The sequence below is a fragment of the Strongylocentrotus purpuratus genome, unplaced genomic scaffold, assembly GCF_000002235.5.
Source record: "Strongylocentrotus purpuratus isolate Spur 01 unplaced genomic scaffold, Spur_5.0 spur5_scaffold_21, whole genome shotgun sequence".
Lineage (NCBI taxonomy): Eukaryota > Metazoa > Echinodermata > Echinoidea > Camarodonta > Strongylocentrotidae > Strongylocentrotus > Strongylocentrotus purpuratus.
Window position 1 is genome coordinate 8,746,683 of NW_022145607.1, and position 19,267 is coordinate 8,765,949.

Below are 19,267 nucleotides of genomic sequence, written 5' to 3' on the forward strand. Positions count from 1 at the left end.
ATATTGCACCAGATTGCACTTCACTTGTTTGTATTTTAAAATACAAAGGTCAGTGAGCATGGGAACATCCATGAAGCTCATTGATGCATGCAGCTGATATTTTTTTTCTCCCCCTCAATAAACGATTGTTTTGTCATTCATTTACACTGTTTACATCAAGTTTTGACACAGGGCTTTGGGAGGCGGTTTAATTGCTGCATAATGGTTTTCAGGATAACTAGTTCCACTCAGGAATGAAGATAGTGAAGTACTTTCAATCTCTGATTATAGTGGTCAGATGATGATTAAACAAGGCAAGATAATTTGAGATAGTCATATATGGCAGGCTGCAGTAGTTTGCCAAATTTGCTGTAAAGATTGTATAACAATTCTGGATGAAGGTCGATAGATATATGCAATTGAGAAAATTGATACAAAATCATGGTGAAACAAATTTCATATTTTAAAAGATGGAGACCCTTAGTTTTCTCCCATACTTTTAATTGCTGTATACTCATATTGATACTTTGTCTAATCTCGTTAACAATTGTGTATGATTCCTTTTGTAAATTTGATGAATTGATCAATCAAGACAAGCAAAAATATATGATGTAATCAACGAAAATATACGCCAGGCGTTAACTTATTTCTGCATGGTCTTTAAAGGATGTTTCACTGTTGTGTGCTGTGTTGAGATGACTCTTCAAGCAGTCCTAAATCTATCTATATCCCTTGTTTTATCCGTAGGATGACCAATCCACCCGCACGGAACGGAGGAGCCATAGAAACCTTCAGCCAGGATTCCCAGGACTCCGCTTCCCTCGCATCCATCTCCATGGTAACGGGTATCAACCTCCAGACTCTTCTGATGGAGGCCTTCGGGAGCATAGGAGAACCAGATAGCGTGTATGGGTGTGGAGCTGGCAGGCTGGTGGATACTAATGCAAGGTAAGATTATGGATTGTGTAATATCTGTAACATACTTTATTAAGAGACGATATTTCGTATTAGACATTAAATAAATTCAGAATTATTATTATTATTGACAGTTTCCCATAGCAAACAAATATCACTGCTGGACCATTAACTGATTCCTGAGTGAAAGTACCTTTTGGGGAGTTACTCACAGATGTACATTCAAAAGCATAACATAGGGAGAGGATAGTTGTATAGTAGGGATGTGGAGGTTTAGTGGAAACGTCAAAAGACTGTGGGTCACATGGTTCGTGGTTCGAGTCCCGTCGTGGCACTAATGTCCTTGGGCAAAACATGCCTTTGTAGTCCCACAGCAGGATTCGAACCGTGAACCGTGTGGTCCACAGTCCAGTGATGTATTCGCTTGATCACAACAACCCTTTTTTGTAGGTGCCAACATGAATGTAGCTATGATTATTATTATGATTATTATTATTATTATTATTATTATCAACAGTTTGCCATAGCACAGGAATAACATAGTTAAACCATTATCTGATTCCAGACAGAGAGTACTCTTCGATAACATGACATTGGGAGAGGGGCAAGATAAGCATCATGTAGTGATATTCTCAGTGTTCCTGCTGCTGTGGACAAGCTTGTATCATGTCTATGACAAGATTAGTAACTTAACCAATGAAAGACAAAACTGTAAATAATCTTTCTTGAGCTTACAGTTCTGAAGGGAACTATAGCGCCGGTTGATCACATGGTGCAACCGTAAGCCTACTGTAAATCGATCTACATTACCATGCGAGCCGATGTTTATAAGCAGCATTTATTTCATTTGTCTTTCATTCTTGATACAGGATCCATACATATGAGCATGAGGGTGAGTGGGGGAAGGCTTTGGCAGCGTATGATCTTCAGATGCAGTCTTCAAGCTCAGAGGCCACACAGCTTGGTCTTTTAAAGGTATAATCTATCTTTGAGAATTATGGAAATCTTACTTTTCTTTACGAAGAAAGATAAACGTTATCCTTGGATTGTGATATGAACATATCTATATGTACATAAAAAAGAGGTTTCACAGATTGAAACACTGTTTGCTGTGATCAAGAAACCTATAGCCCTGATTAATGGATTGTGTATTTGTTCTTTCGGTGCCATTACCAATGACATCTACATGTTTGTACTTCTTCTACAAATATGTATGTAACCACCGGCTTCGGACATCTTATTCATTAAGGGTCATGGTTTTGATTTACTATGCATATGCAGGAAGATGAAGCTTCTATACTTTTCTGAACTTTTAATATTTACAGGCGATGCAGAATTTTGGTCTATCTGGGATCCTGCAGACCTATCTAGCTGGACAGAAGGCCCAGGGCCAACAGTGTGAGGGAGACCAGGCTCTACTTGAATATCAGTATGAAGCAGCTTGGAGGAATGGGTTATGGGACCTGGATCTGGAAGAAAGGTATATATGACCATTATATGTAGACTATCAAGACCAGGACTAGGATGACACACCCAGAGACAACTGTGTGAGGGAGGCCAGGGACAGCTTGAATATCATATGAAGCGGCATCTAGAAGAACAACAATTGTGTCACATTGGTATAGGACGACCACTAGACAGAACCTAAGACCAGGACTAAGACAGGTTTGGAAGTTAGTTTGGAGGGTAGACCACACGGGGGAGGATTCCCAAGTTGTTTGGTCAATACGATCTCCTAGTCCATAGATAAAATCCACTTCTAAGACAATACATTTATTGCAAACATAGTATTACCCCGAATATCTGAACTGATGCATGTGATAAGAGTGAGGGATTCCTATAAAGACTTCAGCCCTCGTCATAACGAAACACTTACCTCATACCTGTAATTCATATCATTCATACATTGTTTATTTATACCACACACAGCTCCGTAGAGGGTTCCTTGGGTTACCATGAGAACGTCTTCCGAGCACTGTGCAGTCTGAAGACCAGAGATCAGTCCTCATACCAGGTAGCCGTGGAAAGAGCAACGACAGGACTCACCCACCTCCTGGCTCACGTGAGCCTGGAGAGTGTGCAGAGGATCTACCCTCTGGTAACGAGTCTGAGGGGGTTACAGGAGATCAGTAACGTTGCCCCCTTCATACTCAGGTAAGATGAGAAGAAGAAAAATTTTCAACTTTCTGAAGGAAGTTTGCTGAAGATTTTGAAAAAATAATGAGCTTAAAGCTATTATATATAGGAGTAAAACATCTATTAAAGATGAATAGACATTATTTTGTAGTAAAACTAATTGATGAACAAGATAAAAAAGTAAGGGGATTTACCGGTAATAAGTAATTGAGATTAATAGGATCAGTGTATATATCATAGTTACTACAGTGAAACCTGTCTATACGGACCACCCAAGGGAGACAAGAAAAGTGGTCTTTATAGGCAGGTGGTCTTTATGTACAGGTTTCTTTAGTACATGTTTCAATGAGAAACCATTTTCAAGGGAAACACAAAATGTGGTCTCTGTAGACGGGTGGTCTTTCTATACAGTTGGTCGCTCAAGACACAGATTGACTGTATATACATGGACAAATTATTTTCTAGGCTTTAGTGAAGAGTATCTGCATATGATATGATCCATTAGCTTGTCCTAAACATTTACTCAAATAATTACAAAGTAAACATATTTCCCATACTATATTTTCCCCACCAATGCTCATTATCAGCTCTTCAAAAATGTGAAAACTGAGCTTAAACTAACTACAGTCAAACCTGCTTTAGTGACCACCTGTCTAGAAAGACCACCTGTCTACAAAGGCCACATTTGTTGTAATCCCTTGAAAATGGTTTCTCATTGAATCATGTACTAAGTGAACCTGTCTACAAAGACCACCTTTTTGTGTTTCCCTTGGGGGGGTCGCTATAAACAGGTTTGACTGTATAACTATGTGATGTGATACTTCATTAAATGCAGACACAGGACGGACAGTCAACCGATCTTTGACGCATGGACATCACAGCTCCCCCTCATGAACAACAGCTTTGAGTTCAGTGAACCCACCCTGGCCCTCAGATCCATCCTCTCTCGTCTAGTGCCTGATGCAATGGACGGAGATCAGCATAAAAAGTTGCATGATGGGATTGCAAGCCACCTCAAGACACAGATTCAGTGGGCTAGAGATGCTGAAAGGTTTCAGGTGAAGATTATCAAATTGGTGTCAGTTTTTATAGACCAAGGGTTGAAGGTGTAATTTGACACTGTGATTTCCCATGGGAGTGTTTCACAAAGGCTAAGCTCGACTTTAAGTTGGACTTAACAGGCTGTTATGCCACTGGTTGCTATCACCATTATGATCTTTAGATGATATCTTTTCCTTCAATAATGAATTATCAAAAAATGTAGATTTGTGACCATGATTTGTACATCCCTTGAGAGACCAATGCCAGTAAATGGTGAGAGAAAACAGTGGCATAAAAGGCCTGCCATAGTTAAGTCCAACTTAAAGTCGATCTTAGTCTTTGTGAAACAATCCCCAGATTCTACCTTGCAGTACTGACAAAACTAGTTAACATGATATTGTATGATGCCGCACAAAGTCATACCAAAGTGTTCACACAAAAAAAACGAAGAAAGCTAACAGAATTGAATACTTAACACCCAAAATTTAAATATTTTGGTAATTTCTGTGCCTTTGGAAATTACACCATGCAAGTGCTACAAATTATCACCGTTGTCTTTGCAGGAAATGTATATCAAGTTTTCTTCTTCCTTGGCCAAACAATCTGGAATAACTTTACTTTTGTACAGAGAAATTGACCAGTGAAGTTTATCAACTTTTAGCATGATCACTTTGTTTGTTCTACACTAAAAGGAAAAAAGTATGCATGCTTTCAAAAACTTGAGTTAAAGATCAGAAATGATGTGATTATTTATCTTTTACTGTTAAATTTGTTACGTTTTGTGCTTTTTGTTCCTTCTGTATTCAGGTTGCTGAGAGAGCTCTAGTTCATCTGAAAGAATTGGAGCAGAAACAGGACCAGAACACTGTACTAGAGGGATGTTCAAGTTCCCTAGAGGAGGCGCAGCTCTTCTGGGCTAAAAATGAGAGGACCACAGCATTACATCTCATGAAGGCTCTCATTGATAAGTTATCTAAGGTGAGTTTAACGACTGGAAGAAGTTGTATGGAAAATGGATTTGTTTAAATGAATATTTTTTTACCACAAGAAAGAGCTCAAAATGACCTCATTTTTTTTGCATTTAAATGTACACAGTCCCAGGATTCCAGTCACTACAAGATCTATGCCACAACGCTCAGTATCCATGGCAACTGGCTCGCTGAAACCCGGTCACAGAGCCCCAATGTCATCATGGAGGACTACTTGGAAAAGGTCAGTCTTTTCATAAAATTTGTGTGCCCCCGCTCAAATGTAGACAAAGAACTGTCAAAACTTTGGAATTCATTTTCTTGTATTGTAAATCTGTGCTCCTTGCCATCCGTTTCTACTCTTCAGGCAGGCATGCAACGATTTGAAGTTGGTTATGGTGTATACATGAAATGCATGCATATAGAATTGTTCTGTAGCGATGATGAGAGGTAAACTTCAGATTAAAAATAGTTAATGCACTCATCAGGGGATCAAATACAGTTCCTATATGACTGAACTTGAAAGTTTGGTGCTTCACTGAAAGTACTCTATTGTATTGGGATGTGCAACGTACCACCCAATGTACTGGTATAACTTATACAGGCATATTACACTTGCTTTTGCCACACCTATTTTCATCACTCGTCCTAGAGAGAGTCTACACCGAGGCTAATTCAGTTTCATCATAATTCATGTCTTACTTCTTCGCTCAATTCTCTACTCGGTTCTGAGGCCTTATTACTTTATTGAAATTATGAGTTTCGTCTCCCTTACTTCATCCGCAAAGAAGCGACATTACTTTGTATATAGTCTACATATTCTTTCTACGGGAACTGTGCAATATTTGAACGGCTACCTATAAATTCACCTTGTAAATATATATTATCTCGGCCACTCTTGAGATCATTACACTGGCTTCCTTTGAAACAAAGAATAATTTTTAAATTGCTCTTGTTTGTATTCAAAATATTCAATAATCAAGCTCCACACTATTTACTTACCTGTTTGAATTTATATACACCTGCCAGGGCATTGAGGTCAGCCAGTGATCCTCTCCGTCTCACATATTCAGTTACCCATACATTAGCCGGCTTAAAAATGTTGGAATGATTTACCACTTAGAATCAGGCTCCATCAGTTATAACCTTCAGAAAGGCCTTAAAAACACATCTTTTTTGCAATTTGTAGTTGTAAGACTGTTTTTTCTAATTATTGTATTTATGTAATTTTTATTTTCATTCACTGTAAGCACTTTGGGCCTTATGGGAAAAGCCTGGTATAAGTAATAATAATAATAATTATCTCACTATGACTTGTAAGATAATTTGTCCCAATAATTAGTGGCTCACTAATTCTGTTGCCCGTTTCAACAGGTAATGCTACGAGACAAGGTATGAAAGAAACCAGGAAGACTTCCTTTTGCGTCAGCCACCCAAATTGAAAACAAAATATGGGTACAGCTTAGAATGATATATAAAACATGATAAATAGGGTTAGGGATAGGGTAAGGGATAGGGTAAGGGATAGGGTAAGGGATAGGGTTAAGGTATAAGATTAGGTTAGGGTTAGATTTTACGTGGCTGTCGCAAAAGGAAATCTTTCCAAGAAACCACTTTCTATTTCCTTTATTTTAGGTGACCAATTCCCTAAACATCCAAGCCACTACTATAATTGAATTGAATCAAATTCGAATTCAAATAATTTTCAAGGAATTCAATGTCTTTATTTGCAGGCATTCACCATCTTTCATGAGAAGCAAGATATGAGTGCTGAAGCAGTCAATGCCTACCACTCCCTAGCCAGGTTTGCTGATGCTCAATACCAACGCCTTGTGGAATACATGAAGTCTAAAGACTATGAGGATAAGAGGAAGCTCATGAAAACTTCACTGGAAAATGTGGAGAAGCTGAGGAGCATTGGCATCGGCAGCTCAGATAGGTAAATTTTTTATTTATTTATTTATTTGTTTTAATTTTTTTGGGGGGGTTGTATTAATCTAGTAATTGATAAAATTGATTTTACCAATGATACATTGTGTGTCTGCAGATACCCCATATCGGTTTGATATACAACATTTGTTTTCGCAACGTTTGCTCTGGGATTTATTTTGTCGATGATACTGGTTGTAATGGGGGTTATAGGTTAGCTAGAATGCCATATCCAGGATTGAATTTGAGGAATTCAGTTTATGTTAGAAATAGACTGCTGAGCAATTTTCACAATAGCATGTGACATACTTTCGCATCTGCGCTTCCAAATATTAAATTGCACAGTTGTAATAGCAGGTTTCCCACGGTCAGATAGAAATTCATGGGGAAATAAATTCTTCTGGAAAGTCATGGAAATTAGGCGTATTTGTACTGCCGCTTGGACGCCGCAATCCATACCAAAATTGTACTTGTCTGATCAAGGAAAAAAGAAAAAATGCGTTGTGGATAGTCATAGAAATTGGTTCTCAAAGTTCTGTGGGAACCTTATTATAGAGTTGTAAAATAAGCATAAAACCAATTTTTTTTTTTTTTTTAATATTTTTTTTAATCGTCACATCTACAAGTATCAGAACTGTCAAATATCTGTTTATGTCTGTATGTGATAGGTTTTACCGAATCCAGGCTAAGCAGTTGGCCATAGACAAGAAGGAGGTGGAATCCTTGAGGGAAGATCGTCAAACCTTCCTGGCGCGTGCCATGGAATGCTACCTGCACTGTCTAGAGGCCTCCGACCAGTCCCAGGACACCCGCGTCTTCCGTCTCTGCTCCCTCTGGTTCGAGAACGGCACGGACGTCCAGATCAGCCTCCTGCTGGAAGACACCATTGGAAAGATTGAGAGCAGGAAGTTCCTACCCATGATGTACCAGCTAGCTGCTAGGATGACCACCAAGGTCCAAGGCAAGAAACCTTCGCTCTCAGTCACAATCCTTGTTAGTTCCTCCCTCAATATCAACAAATTACTATGGTGCGAGATCCTTCCAACTGGCAGCTGCAGAGTTATGGAATAAATTACCTAGTCATCTTAAGCAGGTTGATACAGTAGAAAATTCCAAGAGTCTCTTAAAGACACATTTGTTCGTTTGTTAAATTAGTACAATGTTATGCCAAAGCAGTTATTCTTTCTTTTCTCTTCCCTCGTGTCTGCTATTATCCTTTCTTTTCTTTTTTCTGAGCACAATATCCTTTCTTTTCTTTTTTCTGATCGCATATAATAATGGATTATTATTATTATTATCATTATTATTCAGGCAAGGAGCAGTTCTACACCATCCTGAATGCCTTGATAGAGAGGGTGGCAGCGGATCATCCTCATCATGCTCTACCTGTCATCCTGGCTCTGGCAAATGCTAACCTGGACACGGTCATCAATTCCAAGAAGACAAAACTGGGTAGGAGCAGTGGTGGAGACCTCTCTCAAACAGATAAGGTGAGATTCGAATTCCAGTTTCAATGATTGTCTAAAGAATAGAAAACTTGGAACACAATTAGGACAGGAATAGACAATATAAGTGTTTTATAAACAGTGCTTTCCAGTTACACGTCACTGATTAAAGTGCTTTGATGTGAGTCAGTTAAAAGCCAAGCAACCAATTGAGAAGGATGTGGAGTAGCCAATTTCATGTAATGTCATGCCAAAGGACATTAATGCTGAGCAGGGATTTAAACCTTCCACATCTTGATTGAAATCAACTGAATAAACCGATTTTATGACACTTCCATGACACAATGATATCCTTAAAGCCCCACTGCACTACTTATAGCCCTGTATATGGCAAACAATGCCTAAATGGTGACCACTGGTCCCCCATGATCCCCTTTTTCTTATGTTAATTGAGAGCTGATTTGATGAGATAACCACCTGTCAGTGACCATGAAGGGAGGTCTGATCCCTCTTGGCCAAACTAGTGCAGATAGGCTTTAAGATATGGTAAACAAATAGAGAATTTCTTCTGATGGTGTCTTTGTGTGTATTGTTAAAACCAGGATCGCATGCAAGCAGCTGTAGGCATGAGAGACAGACTGATGGCTAAGACGCCCTGCTGTGACATCATACCTGCCATGAACAAGCTCTCAGAGGCATACATCAAGATGGCATATTGGGACATGTCATCAAAGAAATCAGAAACAAGTAAGTTCACTTTCTTTGAGTGAACAAAATAGGGGGGATGATAAAAAGTCATTAGTTCAGTGGGTGGTTCCAGTTATCGAACCAAGTCAGTGTGCTTATGCTCTTGGCAGAGACATACATCCCTAATTCCTATGCATGTACATGTATGTACTCCTTGTGATAAGAGTTGAAGTCCTATGGCTCCTTGCGTCTCCACATTGCTGACCTTCAAGCATAGGCTTGATTTCGTAGCATTTCAAGCATAAAGAAACATTTAAATTATCAAGAACTATTCTTTCATTCTGTCCCGTCGAGTATCACTCCAAAAAGTCTATATTTAAACTCAGTCTGTTTTTAATGTATTCTCAACTTGATAGGAATGCTTCTGTTGGATTATATAAAACTGACTTACATTAAACCTTTAAGTGATGTAGCTTTTCTGGCTGTAGAAAGGTATCCCCACCCCAAATTGTAATCTTATCTGCATTGGCCCGTATTCTGAAGTCGTGTCTAACTCCTGTTTAATTAAACAGTTGTCTAAGTCCTGTCTAAGTCCCGTCTAAATTTAGACACAAAGTCGTGTCTAACTTTTTTTGTATTCTGAAGTAGTGTTTAAATAAAGTTAAACATGAAATCCTGTCTAAGTCCTATTTAACTTTAGACAACTGCGAGGGGTTGTTTAAGTCCTGTTTAAGGGCGCGATTCTGCTGCTTTTCAACGTCAAAGTTACACTCTACTTTCTGACCCCGAACTTGCGGGGGAGAACGATGGTACGTGCATCTTCTAAAATTTCAAATACGTTTTGCAGGATTTTTTCTCGTGTAGCCTAATTTTTTTTCTCGATAATATTAACTATTCTTATCTACTGGTGACATCTTAGAAATTCCATAATCTATAATAAGCTAACCATTCTGTTGGAGAAGTTTCTTTTCTGGTTCTTCCGAGCACTGAGGCACTGATAAATGAGTGTGTTGTCAATCCAGTGTACTAGACTGTGTACGTTGTACGTACGTACGTACACAGTACAGTACGTTACATGCAGTCTAGTCTAGTCATTACGTCACGATCACATCACCATGGTACCAGCACGTGCACAGCTAGCTGTGCACATTAATTTGTTTATCCGGTGCGCGCACGCATGCGCATTGGGTCTATCGTCAGAATTAACGCCTACTGGGCATGCGCAGAAGTCGTGACTAAAAGTTAAACACGACTTGCGCAGAACTTAAATAGTTGTTTAATTAGACGAGACTTAGACGTGACTTCAGAATACAAAATTTAGTTAGACAGGACTTAGACACGACCTCGCGTCTAAGTCGTGTCTAACTAAACACTTGTTTAACTTTAGACATGGCTAAGTTAGACACGACTTCAGAATACGGGCCATGTTTGGACAACGAAGCGCTTCCTGTAAATGCATGTTGTAAAAAAGGTATAGTTGTAAAGTTGTTACCAATGATCCGTTGCTCTTTTCACTTCCAGAGCCCATTTCTATAGCCTCCAACCAGCCCCTCCTCCATCTGAAATCCTTGCGTCATGTAGCGGTGCCCACTCTGGAACTGAAGGTGGATGCATCCTGTTGCTACGATGACATAGTGTATGTGGAAGGCTTTGAGCCCACCTTCAAGCTTGCTGGGGGTGTCAACCTGCCTAAGATCATCACCTGCAGAGGGTCAGATGGGGTCAAACGTAGACAGCTGGTCAAGGTAATTATAATAATAATAATCATTTCTATAGCGCCGTCTATCTAGAAATTCTATTCCGAGGCGAATTTATTATTACCCCGGCTTTAACCTAGCTGCCATTACAGTGCTCCAGCATTTCTAGGAATTAATTCCTGCCAGGTACCTGGTACCCATTTACCTCACCTGGGTCGAGTGTGGCAAAAGAAGATTAACGCCTTGCCAAAGGATATATGTGCTGTGTCGGGGATCGAACCACGTCCTTTGAATTTCAAATCAAGTGCTTAATCCACTCGACTACGACTACAACACCTCTGGTTCCTGAGGAAAAGTTGGTTGTCGTCTCGACTTTGGACCACAATGTTGTATGATCGGACCAACACAAGACTGACAATAGACCAAATAAGAAAAGTACAGTTCAACAACATGGTCAATAGTTTTCTGGTCAAGTTGGTTTAGTCAGTTGTGTTGGTCTAGAATCAGTCTTGCTGTGTTGCTGGGGTACAATGCCAATGTGGTGAGTTTTCATACTGTAAGACTAGGCATCATATTATCCAGTTGAGTGGACCCAGGTGAAGCAAGTACAGGGTTGTGTGCTGATAAAAGCTACCCAAACTTCTTGACAAGCATATGTGAGCTTTGTTAATATGTGATAATTATGCACATTGTAATTCTACCAGATTGTCATATTTTTGCTTTATTCATTAGGATATGAGTATGAATATTTTTTTTTAAAGATCTACCATATGCTTTTCATTTGAAGCACAAATCATTCTGATTAATGTAAACTTCTAGAATGCGGTTCCTTGGATTGCAGTAAAAGTGATGGGGAATCAAACCATATTGAATGATATAATGTCTTCATTCTTTTGTGATTCGTTTTCCAGGGTAAAGATGATTTAAGGCAGGATGCTGTTATGCAGCAAGTTTTTGGTCTGGTGAACCAGCTACTCAGTAAGAGCACAGAGACAAAGAGAAGGAAACTACAAATCAGGAGATACAAGGTAATTATCATGATACCTTATTTATAACTACTCTCTTCAACCCTTTCATTGCTTTAGGTAGTTTTAAATTCCCAAATTCTTTTATTTGTATTCTGTTTGGACAGAGAGAAGTTTGCCTTTTATCTTGCATTTCAAAACTCGATTTAAGAATACCAATGAATACAAACGTTCTAAAGCTTTTCATTGTACTCATTGGGTAATTTGCAAGAATGAACAGAAAGCCAAAATCAGATAATATAAACTGAAGCTAAAGGAACAAAGTGCGCACAAACTAAGGGGCTGTGATTGTCGGCCAGAAAGTAGACGTAATGCCAGCTGTTTAATCAAAACAGGCTGTAGCAAAACCAGATTTATATAGTTAGATATCGTGAAATATTCATCTTCTCTTTCTACTACTAATCTTCAGAGTGGTATGCACCCTATCACGAAGATGTACTATTTATCAATGGAAAAAAAAATCAGAAACAGTCTCAAATATATCAAATATACTTTTACATACCTTTATTGGAAGGCCCCCCCCCCCCCATTAATCCACATTAAACAGAACAAAAATTACATACATGTGAATTTTGTGTTGCAAAATACATCAATTAATTAATTTTTTACATCTTCTTGTTTCCAGTCATTACATGTTTTAATATTGTTGTCTCTGTTGGCCGTTATTCTTCTTTGATTGTTTATATATTCTATACTCTTTTCAAACTCATTATCTGAGGGCTCCACAATTTACAAGCTCTCCATTTCCTTAAAATATAAATGCAGTTAAATTTATAATTCAATTTTTGTCTTCCTCAAATGTATAAATTACTATTAAGATTTGTTTATTACAAATGTAACTATGTTTTGTATTTTTTATTATGTATCATATTTTGTTGGAAATAATAAAAATGAAATTACAACAAAAGTCGTTTGTTCTACCTCCTAACATTCCCAACACCGGGAGTAACCTCATAAAGGTTGTATATTAACAACTAAACCATGATTGTTTTGTTCTGTTTTAGGTTGTTCCTTTGTGTCAGAACACTGGTTTGTTAGAATGGTGTGAGGGGACTATGCCTATAGGTCTCTATCTCATAGGAGACCAAAAGAAAGATCTTGGTGCTCATGTAAGCTACCGGCCAGGGGACTGGAAGACAAAAACATGCAGGGGAAAGATGCATGTGAGTATAGTCCAAGATAAATCTATATATGTACATGTATTGCTCATAATTCTATCATTGATCCATCATTTTCAGTCGCTTTTGGTTCAGTGTTGTTGTTGTTTTGAATTTCATATATCTCTTTGCAGCCTGAACGATAGTGTAAATAGTTGCTTTGTTATTGTTAGATCTCAACTTTTTGGAGGTTAAATAATGAATTACAAAGCTCTAATTACTGCAGTATCATATGTCCGGAGTGCATGCATAACATCTATAAAAAGAATAATTTTCATCTGTGTATCATGGATGTAAATATCTGTAAAGTGCTTATAGACAATATTCCCCATTAAGCGCTATATAAAAATGAGATTTATTATTATTAATACATGGTTGCATATTATGAACAATGATTGCATAACTATTATGAGCATTTATCCATAATTTTCTCGGCTGGTTTTACAAGTTGGTACGAATGGCCTCTGTCTGTCTACCCATGTGCAATTAGTGTCTCTGACTTGCTTATTATTCAATTTAACAGACTGAAAATAAGTATAGACATTCAAAATACAATACAGTCCTATTTTAATGTGGAAAATTGTCTTTATTTTCCAGGCGGCCCATCAGTCTGGTGATAACAACCAGAAGTTCCGGGATTTCACGACCGTGTGTCGTAACTTCCAGCCGGTCTTTCATCACTTCTTCTTGGAGAGGTTCCTGGATCCAGCCGATTGGTTTGAGAAGAGACTCAGCTATACTCGCAGTGTCGCCACAGGATCTATAGGTATTGGTGCTAATGCATTATTTTGTATACAAATGTGCTTATTTCATTGTTGTTTAAATTCTCCCCTCTAAATTACGTCTTTCTCTGCTGCTACTGTTTTTCATCTACATGCACATTACTTATTTTTCCAGGAACCTATATTATACAAGCACTGCTTTTTAAGAGGTTCCTCATTTTCTACTTAATCTATTATATGAATTGAGATGTGCTCATTTATACTACAATTGTATTGTATAATTTTTTATTTTATATGTATGTCTATATTTTCTGCAAAATGTGGAACAATAACAAGTTGAACTTGAAACTTGAGGTAAGAAGTAACAAACTTTTTTTCTTCGAGTTTTGAATTTGATAATGTACTTGTCGTGTATAAATGAGTTTAGAACTGTTGTAATAAGGATGAGAACAAGAACTTGGTACATGCATTATCCATGTTGGATGTTTATGAAATGCCAGAAATGGCATTGTAGTTGGAGGTGTTTTTTTAACATTAACATTGAGAGATTTTCTGCATTTGATGAAGAACTTATCCCTTTGTGTATAGTATGAAGCTCGTCAAATTTCTAAAGGCTTGAAAAATAATTGTGACAAGAACTTAGCGCCATCCATATTCAAACCTATACTTTGGGCGAATCATTTGCATGATATTGCTTCTTGTAAAACCATAAAAAATGTTTTGCTGGATGGACACATGTTGACCAATTTGTTTTTATAATATCTCTCTCTCTCTCTCTCTCTTGTGTTTTGACAGTTGGCTATGTTGTTGGGCTTGGAGACAGGCATGTGCAGAATATCCTGATTGACTGCAACACGGCAGAACTTGTTCACATCGATCTTGGTAAGTAAAGTCTCCTTCCTCTCAAATAATGGTGCAGGCTTCTTGTTAGAAATTTGTGCACCCTTCAACGCTCCAAAAGAATAGAATATGGCCTTGTGGCACCTTTTTTTACCATCAACGGTTTGGTTGTTCATTGTCCAGGAAATTTTTGTTATATTTTTCCTGCATTCCCACTCCCTTGGTATTAATGGGTATCATGCACTGGCGAGAACCCATTTAAAGATGTGTGTGTGTGTGTGAATTAGAGCTCATTTACTTTTTTTAATTGCTGATCATAAATACAGCAGAGCCACATCAAAAATGGACATTGCAACATTTTTAACAGTCTTCGGTTCCTCTTAAAAGTGGGGGAAGTCCCCTTTACCCACTCACTCACTCAACTGCATTAGTCAGTATTCCAAAAAGAGATATAAAGGAAAGACACGTCTTCATGTTTTCTTGATACCTCGGTCAACCGTTCTTTGCTTTATCATGTTTCATTCAGGTATTGCCTTTGAGCAGGGCCGTAACCTCCCAACACCTGAGACAGTTCCATTCCGTCTGACAAGAGATCTAGTAGATGCTATGGGTGTCGCTGGTGTAGAGGGAGTCTTTAGAAGGTAAGAAATGGCACTCATCTTTAAAGCCAATCTGTACTAGTGTACAGGAGGGACGAGACCACCCAGGGTGGTCACTGACAGGTGGCTATCTCATCAACTTAGCTCTCAATTAACTTAAGAAAAAGAGGATCATGGGGGACCATTAGGCACGCTTAGGCCTTTTTTCTATATTTTTTTATATAGAGGGAGTAAGTAGCTACAAGAAGTACGGTGGGGCTTTAAAGGAAAGCTGTAGTAAGTGGGTACCTGTTCCATGTAACATGCTGCTAACTAGAGTGGAAGCTGGGGTAACATTATCCAAAGCTCTTGGGAAGCACAGAGGGACATCCTTTTTTAAATATCAGAATGCTGATATGTATAAGAATGGAATGTTATTATTGAGAAATAAATTGTGATGACCGGGGTTGATGCAATATGGTGCTAATCCTCACCAGACACCCTATCAAATCACATGAATTGGCTAAGAGAATAATAATAATAATAATATACCATACTTATATAGCGCATATAATCTCCAAGTTTGGAAGCGCTGTAGTGATTGCAATATTAAAAGCGCTATATAAGAACTGAGTATTATTATTATTATATCACAATATGTCTCTATGCGTTGTAAGAAGGAAAGGTGGATAGAGTAACAAAAGAGGAGTGAGATATAGAGGGAGTAGGAACAGCATACCTGCCATCCTTTCACAGCAAAAATTAGGAAATATTCCTCCAAAATAGAAATGGTTGGCAACTATGGGAAAGATAAGATGAGATTTTCAGGTTTTAAGATTGTGAGTTGTTTCTTTCTGTTGTATTTGACAGGTGTAGTGAGAAGACTATGGAGGAGATGCACAACTCAAGGGAAGCCCTTCTTACAGTGGTTGAGGTAAATCAGCTTCCTACATTCATCACTTTTTGGTCTTTCGATAGTTCTCAATTTTTTTTCTTCCACATTTGATATATGTTAATCCTCATTAGACTTCTGTCATAGGTGTAATTAGAAAACATATGAAGAAATGATATCATGTTGAGGACATGCCTATACTTGTATTCCAATCCTCATCTCATTAACTATAATATATCAGAATGTATCTTGCATTCAGATATTTACAACTTTCTTTTACTGGTTTTACAGTCATTGTACATGTACATAATACAATAACGCTATAATAATGACATGTTTATTACATTTGATGGATAATTGACCTATACACGTACTTGATTATTGTTTAAACGCTCAAGGGATTAGCTAAGAAAGATAACAGTCCTTTTCAGGACTACGAACCCTCAAGAAAGATTACTGAGAGTCCTTTTCAGGACTCCTCAATCCTCCCTCTCTCTCACATGGTGCACCCGCAAGCCTACTGTATATCTACATCACCATGCAAGCCGACACTTACAAGCAGCATCTAATAATGATGATGATAATAATGATAAAAATAATAATAATGAAAGATAATTATAATACTATTTCTGAATTCTACGCAATCGTACATTTTCTTATACCGTGTGAGTCAAAAAAAAGTTTACACCTAGAAAATTGCTAATTATTTGTAAAATCATCTATGAACAGTAAATTATTATACATCTGATGAAAGAGTGTTTAATCCCAAATCATTTGGTACCATTTTTGTGTGGTATGTGTTCACGCTTGGATGAACAGGTGGCATTGTTTGCGAGAGTGCAAAAATCGACTTGCGCCAAAGTGATGCCTTCAGTATGTATTATGTTGGGATTAGCGGAGTGAGAGAATGGATTGAATGTATCAAATGAAATGCATTGCATATGTTTTTTGCAAAGGGCAAAGTTACACACACACACAATTGTTCGTTGATATTTGATATGTGTGGCGTTATTAATTTTGATAGAGTTGTTATTTGGATCTGCAAAAACCGAATTAATACCCAAATCCCAATTGTTTTATTCAAACATCACACAGGCAACTTTGGCGCAATTCGATTTTTGCACTCTCGCAAACAATGTCTCCTGTTCATCCAAGCGTGAACTCATACCACACAAAAATGGTACCAAATGATTTGGGATAAAACACTCTTTCATAAGACATATAAAAGTTTAATTTTCATTGATGATTTTTTAAATAATTAGCAATTTTCTAGGTGTAAACTTTTTTTTGACTCACTCTGTATATCCATATGACTATGTCATTGTAAATCTTCTACTGTGTATTATCTATTTGTGTATATTATTTTATATTGGATATTGTTCATGTGCTTTATGTAATGCCAATAACTGAATTTCCAAATGGACCAATAAAATTAATCTGAATTTTCTCTCCTGTCCCTAGGTCCTTCTCTATGACCCTCTCTACACCTGGACCATGTCTCCAGCCAGAGCCCTGGAGCTGCAGGCGTTGGACCGTACAGAGATGGGAGACCAGTCTGAGCTCAACACCACTACAGATGGTCATCAAGATATCCTGCATCCTACCAATGGAGCTAGTAGTCCTACAACCTCTAGGGAGGAGGTCAACCAGGTTCGTTTGTTTGTATACATGTATTTACAGATATTCATAAAGCTACCCTGCCTGGGGCTACTAATAGCCCTACGACCTCGAAGGTCAACTAGGTTTGCTTGTTTGGATTTATTCCATACATTTGAAAATAATGTATTACTAGTACTTCAAGTTCTCTATGTGCCACAATTCAGTAGGATTATCTTTTCGTTTGTGCTACTCATCACTCTTTGAAAGAGATTTAAAGGGGACACAGTTATGTGTCTCATAGGCAGGTCTCCCATTTGCCGATGCTCCACATTCACAGGTTGACGCAGCAGAGAGTATCAGTGAGATTTCGAAGTGCAGTGCAAAGAGTTTTAATCTAATCATTGATTTGCCATGATGAACCAACGGAACATTGCAGACCCATAACATACTATTATTCCTGACTTGTTTGTAGGTTGCTGAGAGGGTGCTGCTACGGCTGAGGCAGAAGCTTGGTGGGGTTGAGGACGGGGTCACGCTGAGCGTGGCAGGTCAAGTTAGTCTACTCATTCAAGAGGCAAGAGACCCCAAGAACCTCTCCAGACTGTACCCAGGGTGGTCGCCATGGCTTTAAAGGGGACTGTTCAACCTTCAGTACTTGCCAAGGAGATGTTATAACCATTAAAGTCCCTGATATCTGAGGCTGCTCTTGGACAGAACGAAATAGTAGTCTTTGACTCTTAGATCTAAATGATTTAGAAAGAAGTTTCGTTGATCTCGTCATGCAGGGAGCAAGAGACTTGTAGCATGCTTGAATGATACATTGCTAGGACACCAACTGAGTTTATTGTCCTATCTTTACGAAATGAAATGAAATGAAAAGCTCATGCCTTGAACATATGTACATGTATGTGCCTTGTCCTGTATGAAATACAATTTACACCCATCAACTAGAGTAACAAACAAACAAAATTGTATTTTGAATGTAGTCATGAATCTTGGTTGTGACAGAAAACAAATTGTCACAGAATCAATTGAACGTATATGAATTGTTCAAAACTCCAAATAATTTTCGGGGAAAATGTATTAAAGCATTAAATTAATGAGAAGATAGAGACAAGGAAATTGTGTGCCTGTTGTTCTGGCAAATTGAAAGACATTGCCAATTAATTTTACTTTGTTTTTTCGTTGATGGTTTAAACTGAATTTATAATGTTGATAAACGATGTACATGTAAGGTCACTTATACTAATCTACGTATCATGTGAGATATTCACTTCAATTTCTTGAAATGCGAGTCAGTAGGTTGATGGAAATAGCTACATGTATGTTCATGTTTTCATAAATATTCAGTATGATACAAGTGGTTTGAAATGTGAAACACTGTTGTATTCATCCAATTCATAAAGACAACTTAAAGATGATTGTTTATGTAATGCAATCATCCTTAAAGCAAGTTTTCAGTTTCTCTGATTTGGGGGTTATTTTAAAGGGATACGGTAACTCAGATTCTTAAACAAAATTCTGTATTTAGCTCATGATGCTATGATAATTATAAACCTTTAGGTCAGTCAGGAAGCCCATCGCCTGTCTAATTATCGAGATATTTATGATTGAAATTACAAATTTTGAAAACCATTTGCCAAACGGTTTTCATAAC

At 37.9% G+C, this 19,267-nt stretch overlaps 1 protein-coding gene across 1 annotated transcript in view; it reads left to right on the plus strand.

Moving 5' to 3' along the window:
- Positions 1–18,900, plus strand: part of LOC105440179 (serine-protein kinase ATM-like) — a 60,997-nt gene extending 42,097 nt beyond the window's left edge. Inside the window, exons 39-58 of the mRNA XM_030994954.1 lie at positions 727–927; positions 1,764–1,869; positions 2,220–2,374; positions 2,824–3,048; positions 3,866–4,088; positions 4,879–5,049; positions 5,167–5,283; positions 6,773–6,978; positions 7,637–7,929; positions 8,280–8,458; positions 9,016–9,160; positions 10,622–10,845; positions 11,709–11,825; positions 12,827–12,985; positions 13,577–13,745; positions 14,497–14,583; positions 15,068–15,182; positions 15,990–16,053; positions 17,473–17,661; positions 18,083–18,900. Coding sequence (XP_030850814.1) covers positions 727–927; positions 1,764–1,869; positions 2,220–2,374; positions 2,824–3,048; positions 3,866–4,088; positions 4,879–5,049; positions 5,167–5,283; positions 6,773–6,978; positions 7,637–7,929; positions 8,280–8,458; positions 9,016–9,160; positions 10,622–10,845; positions 11,709–11,825; positions 12,827–12,985; positions 13,577–13,745; positions 14,497–14,583; positions 15,068–15,182; positions 15,990–16,053; positions 17,473–17,661; positions 18,083–18,241 — 3,304 coding nt within the window. The 3' untranslated portion in view covers positions 18,242–18,900. The remainder of the gene's footprint in view (positions 1–726; positions 928–1,763; positions 1,870–2,219; positions 2,375–2,823; positions 3,049–3,865; positions 4,089–4,878; positions 5,050–5,166; positions 5,284–6,772; positions 6,979–7,636; positions 7,930–8,279; positions 8,459–9,015; positions 9,161–10,621; positions 10,846–11,708; positions 11,826–12,826; positions 12,986–13,576; positions 13,746–14,496; positions 14,584–15,067; positions 15,183–15,989; positions 16,054–17,472; positions 17,662–18,082) is intronic.
- Positions 18,901–19,267: the final 367 nt, after the last annotated feature.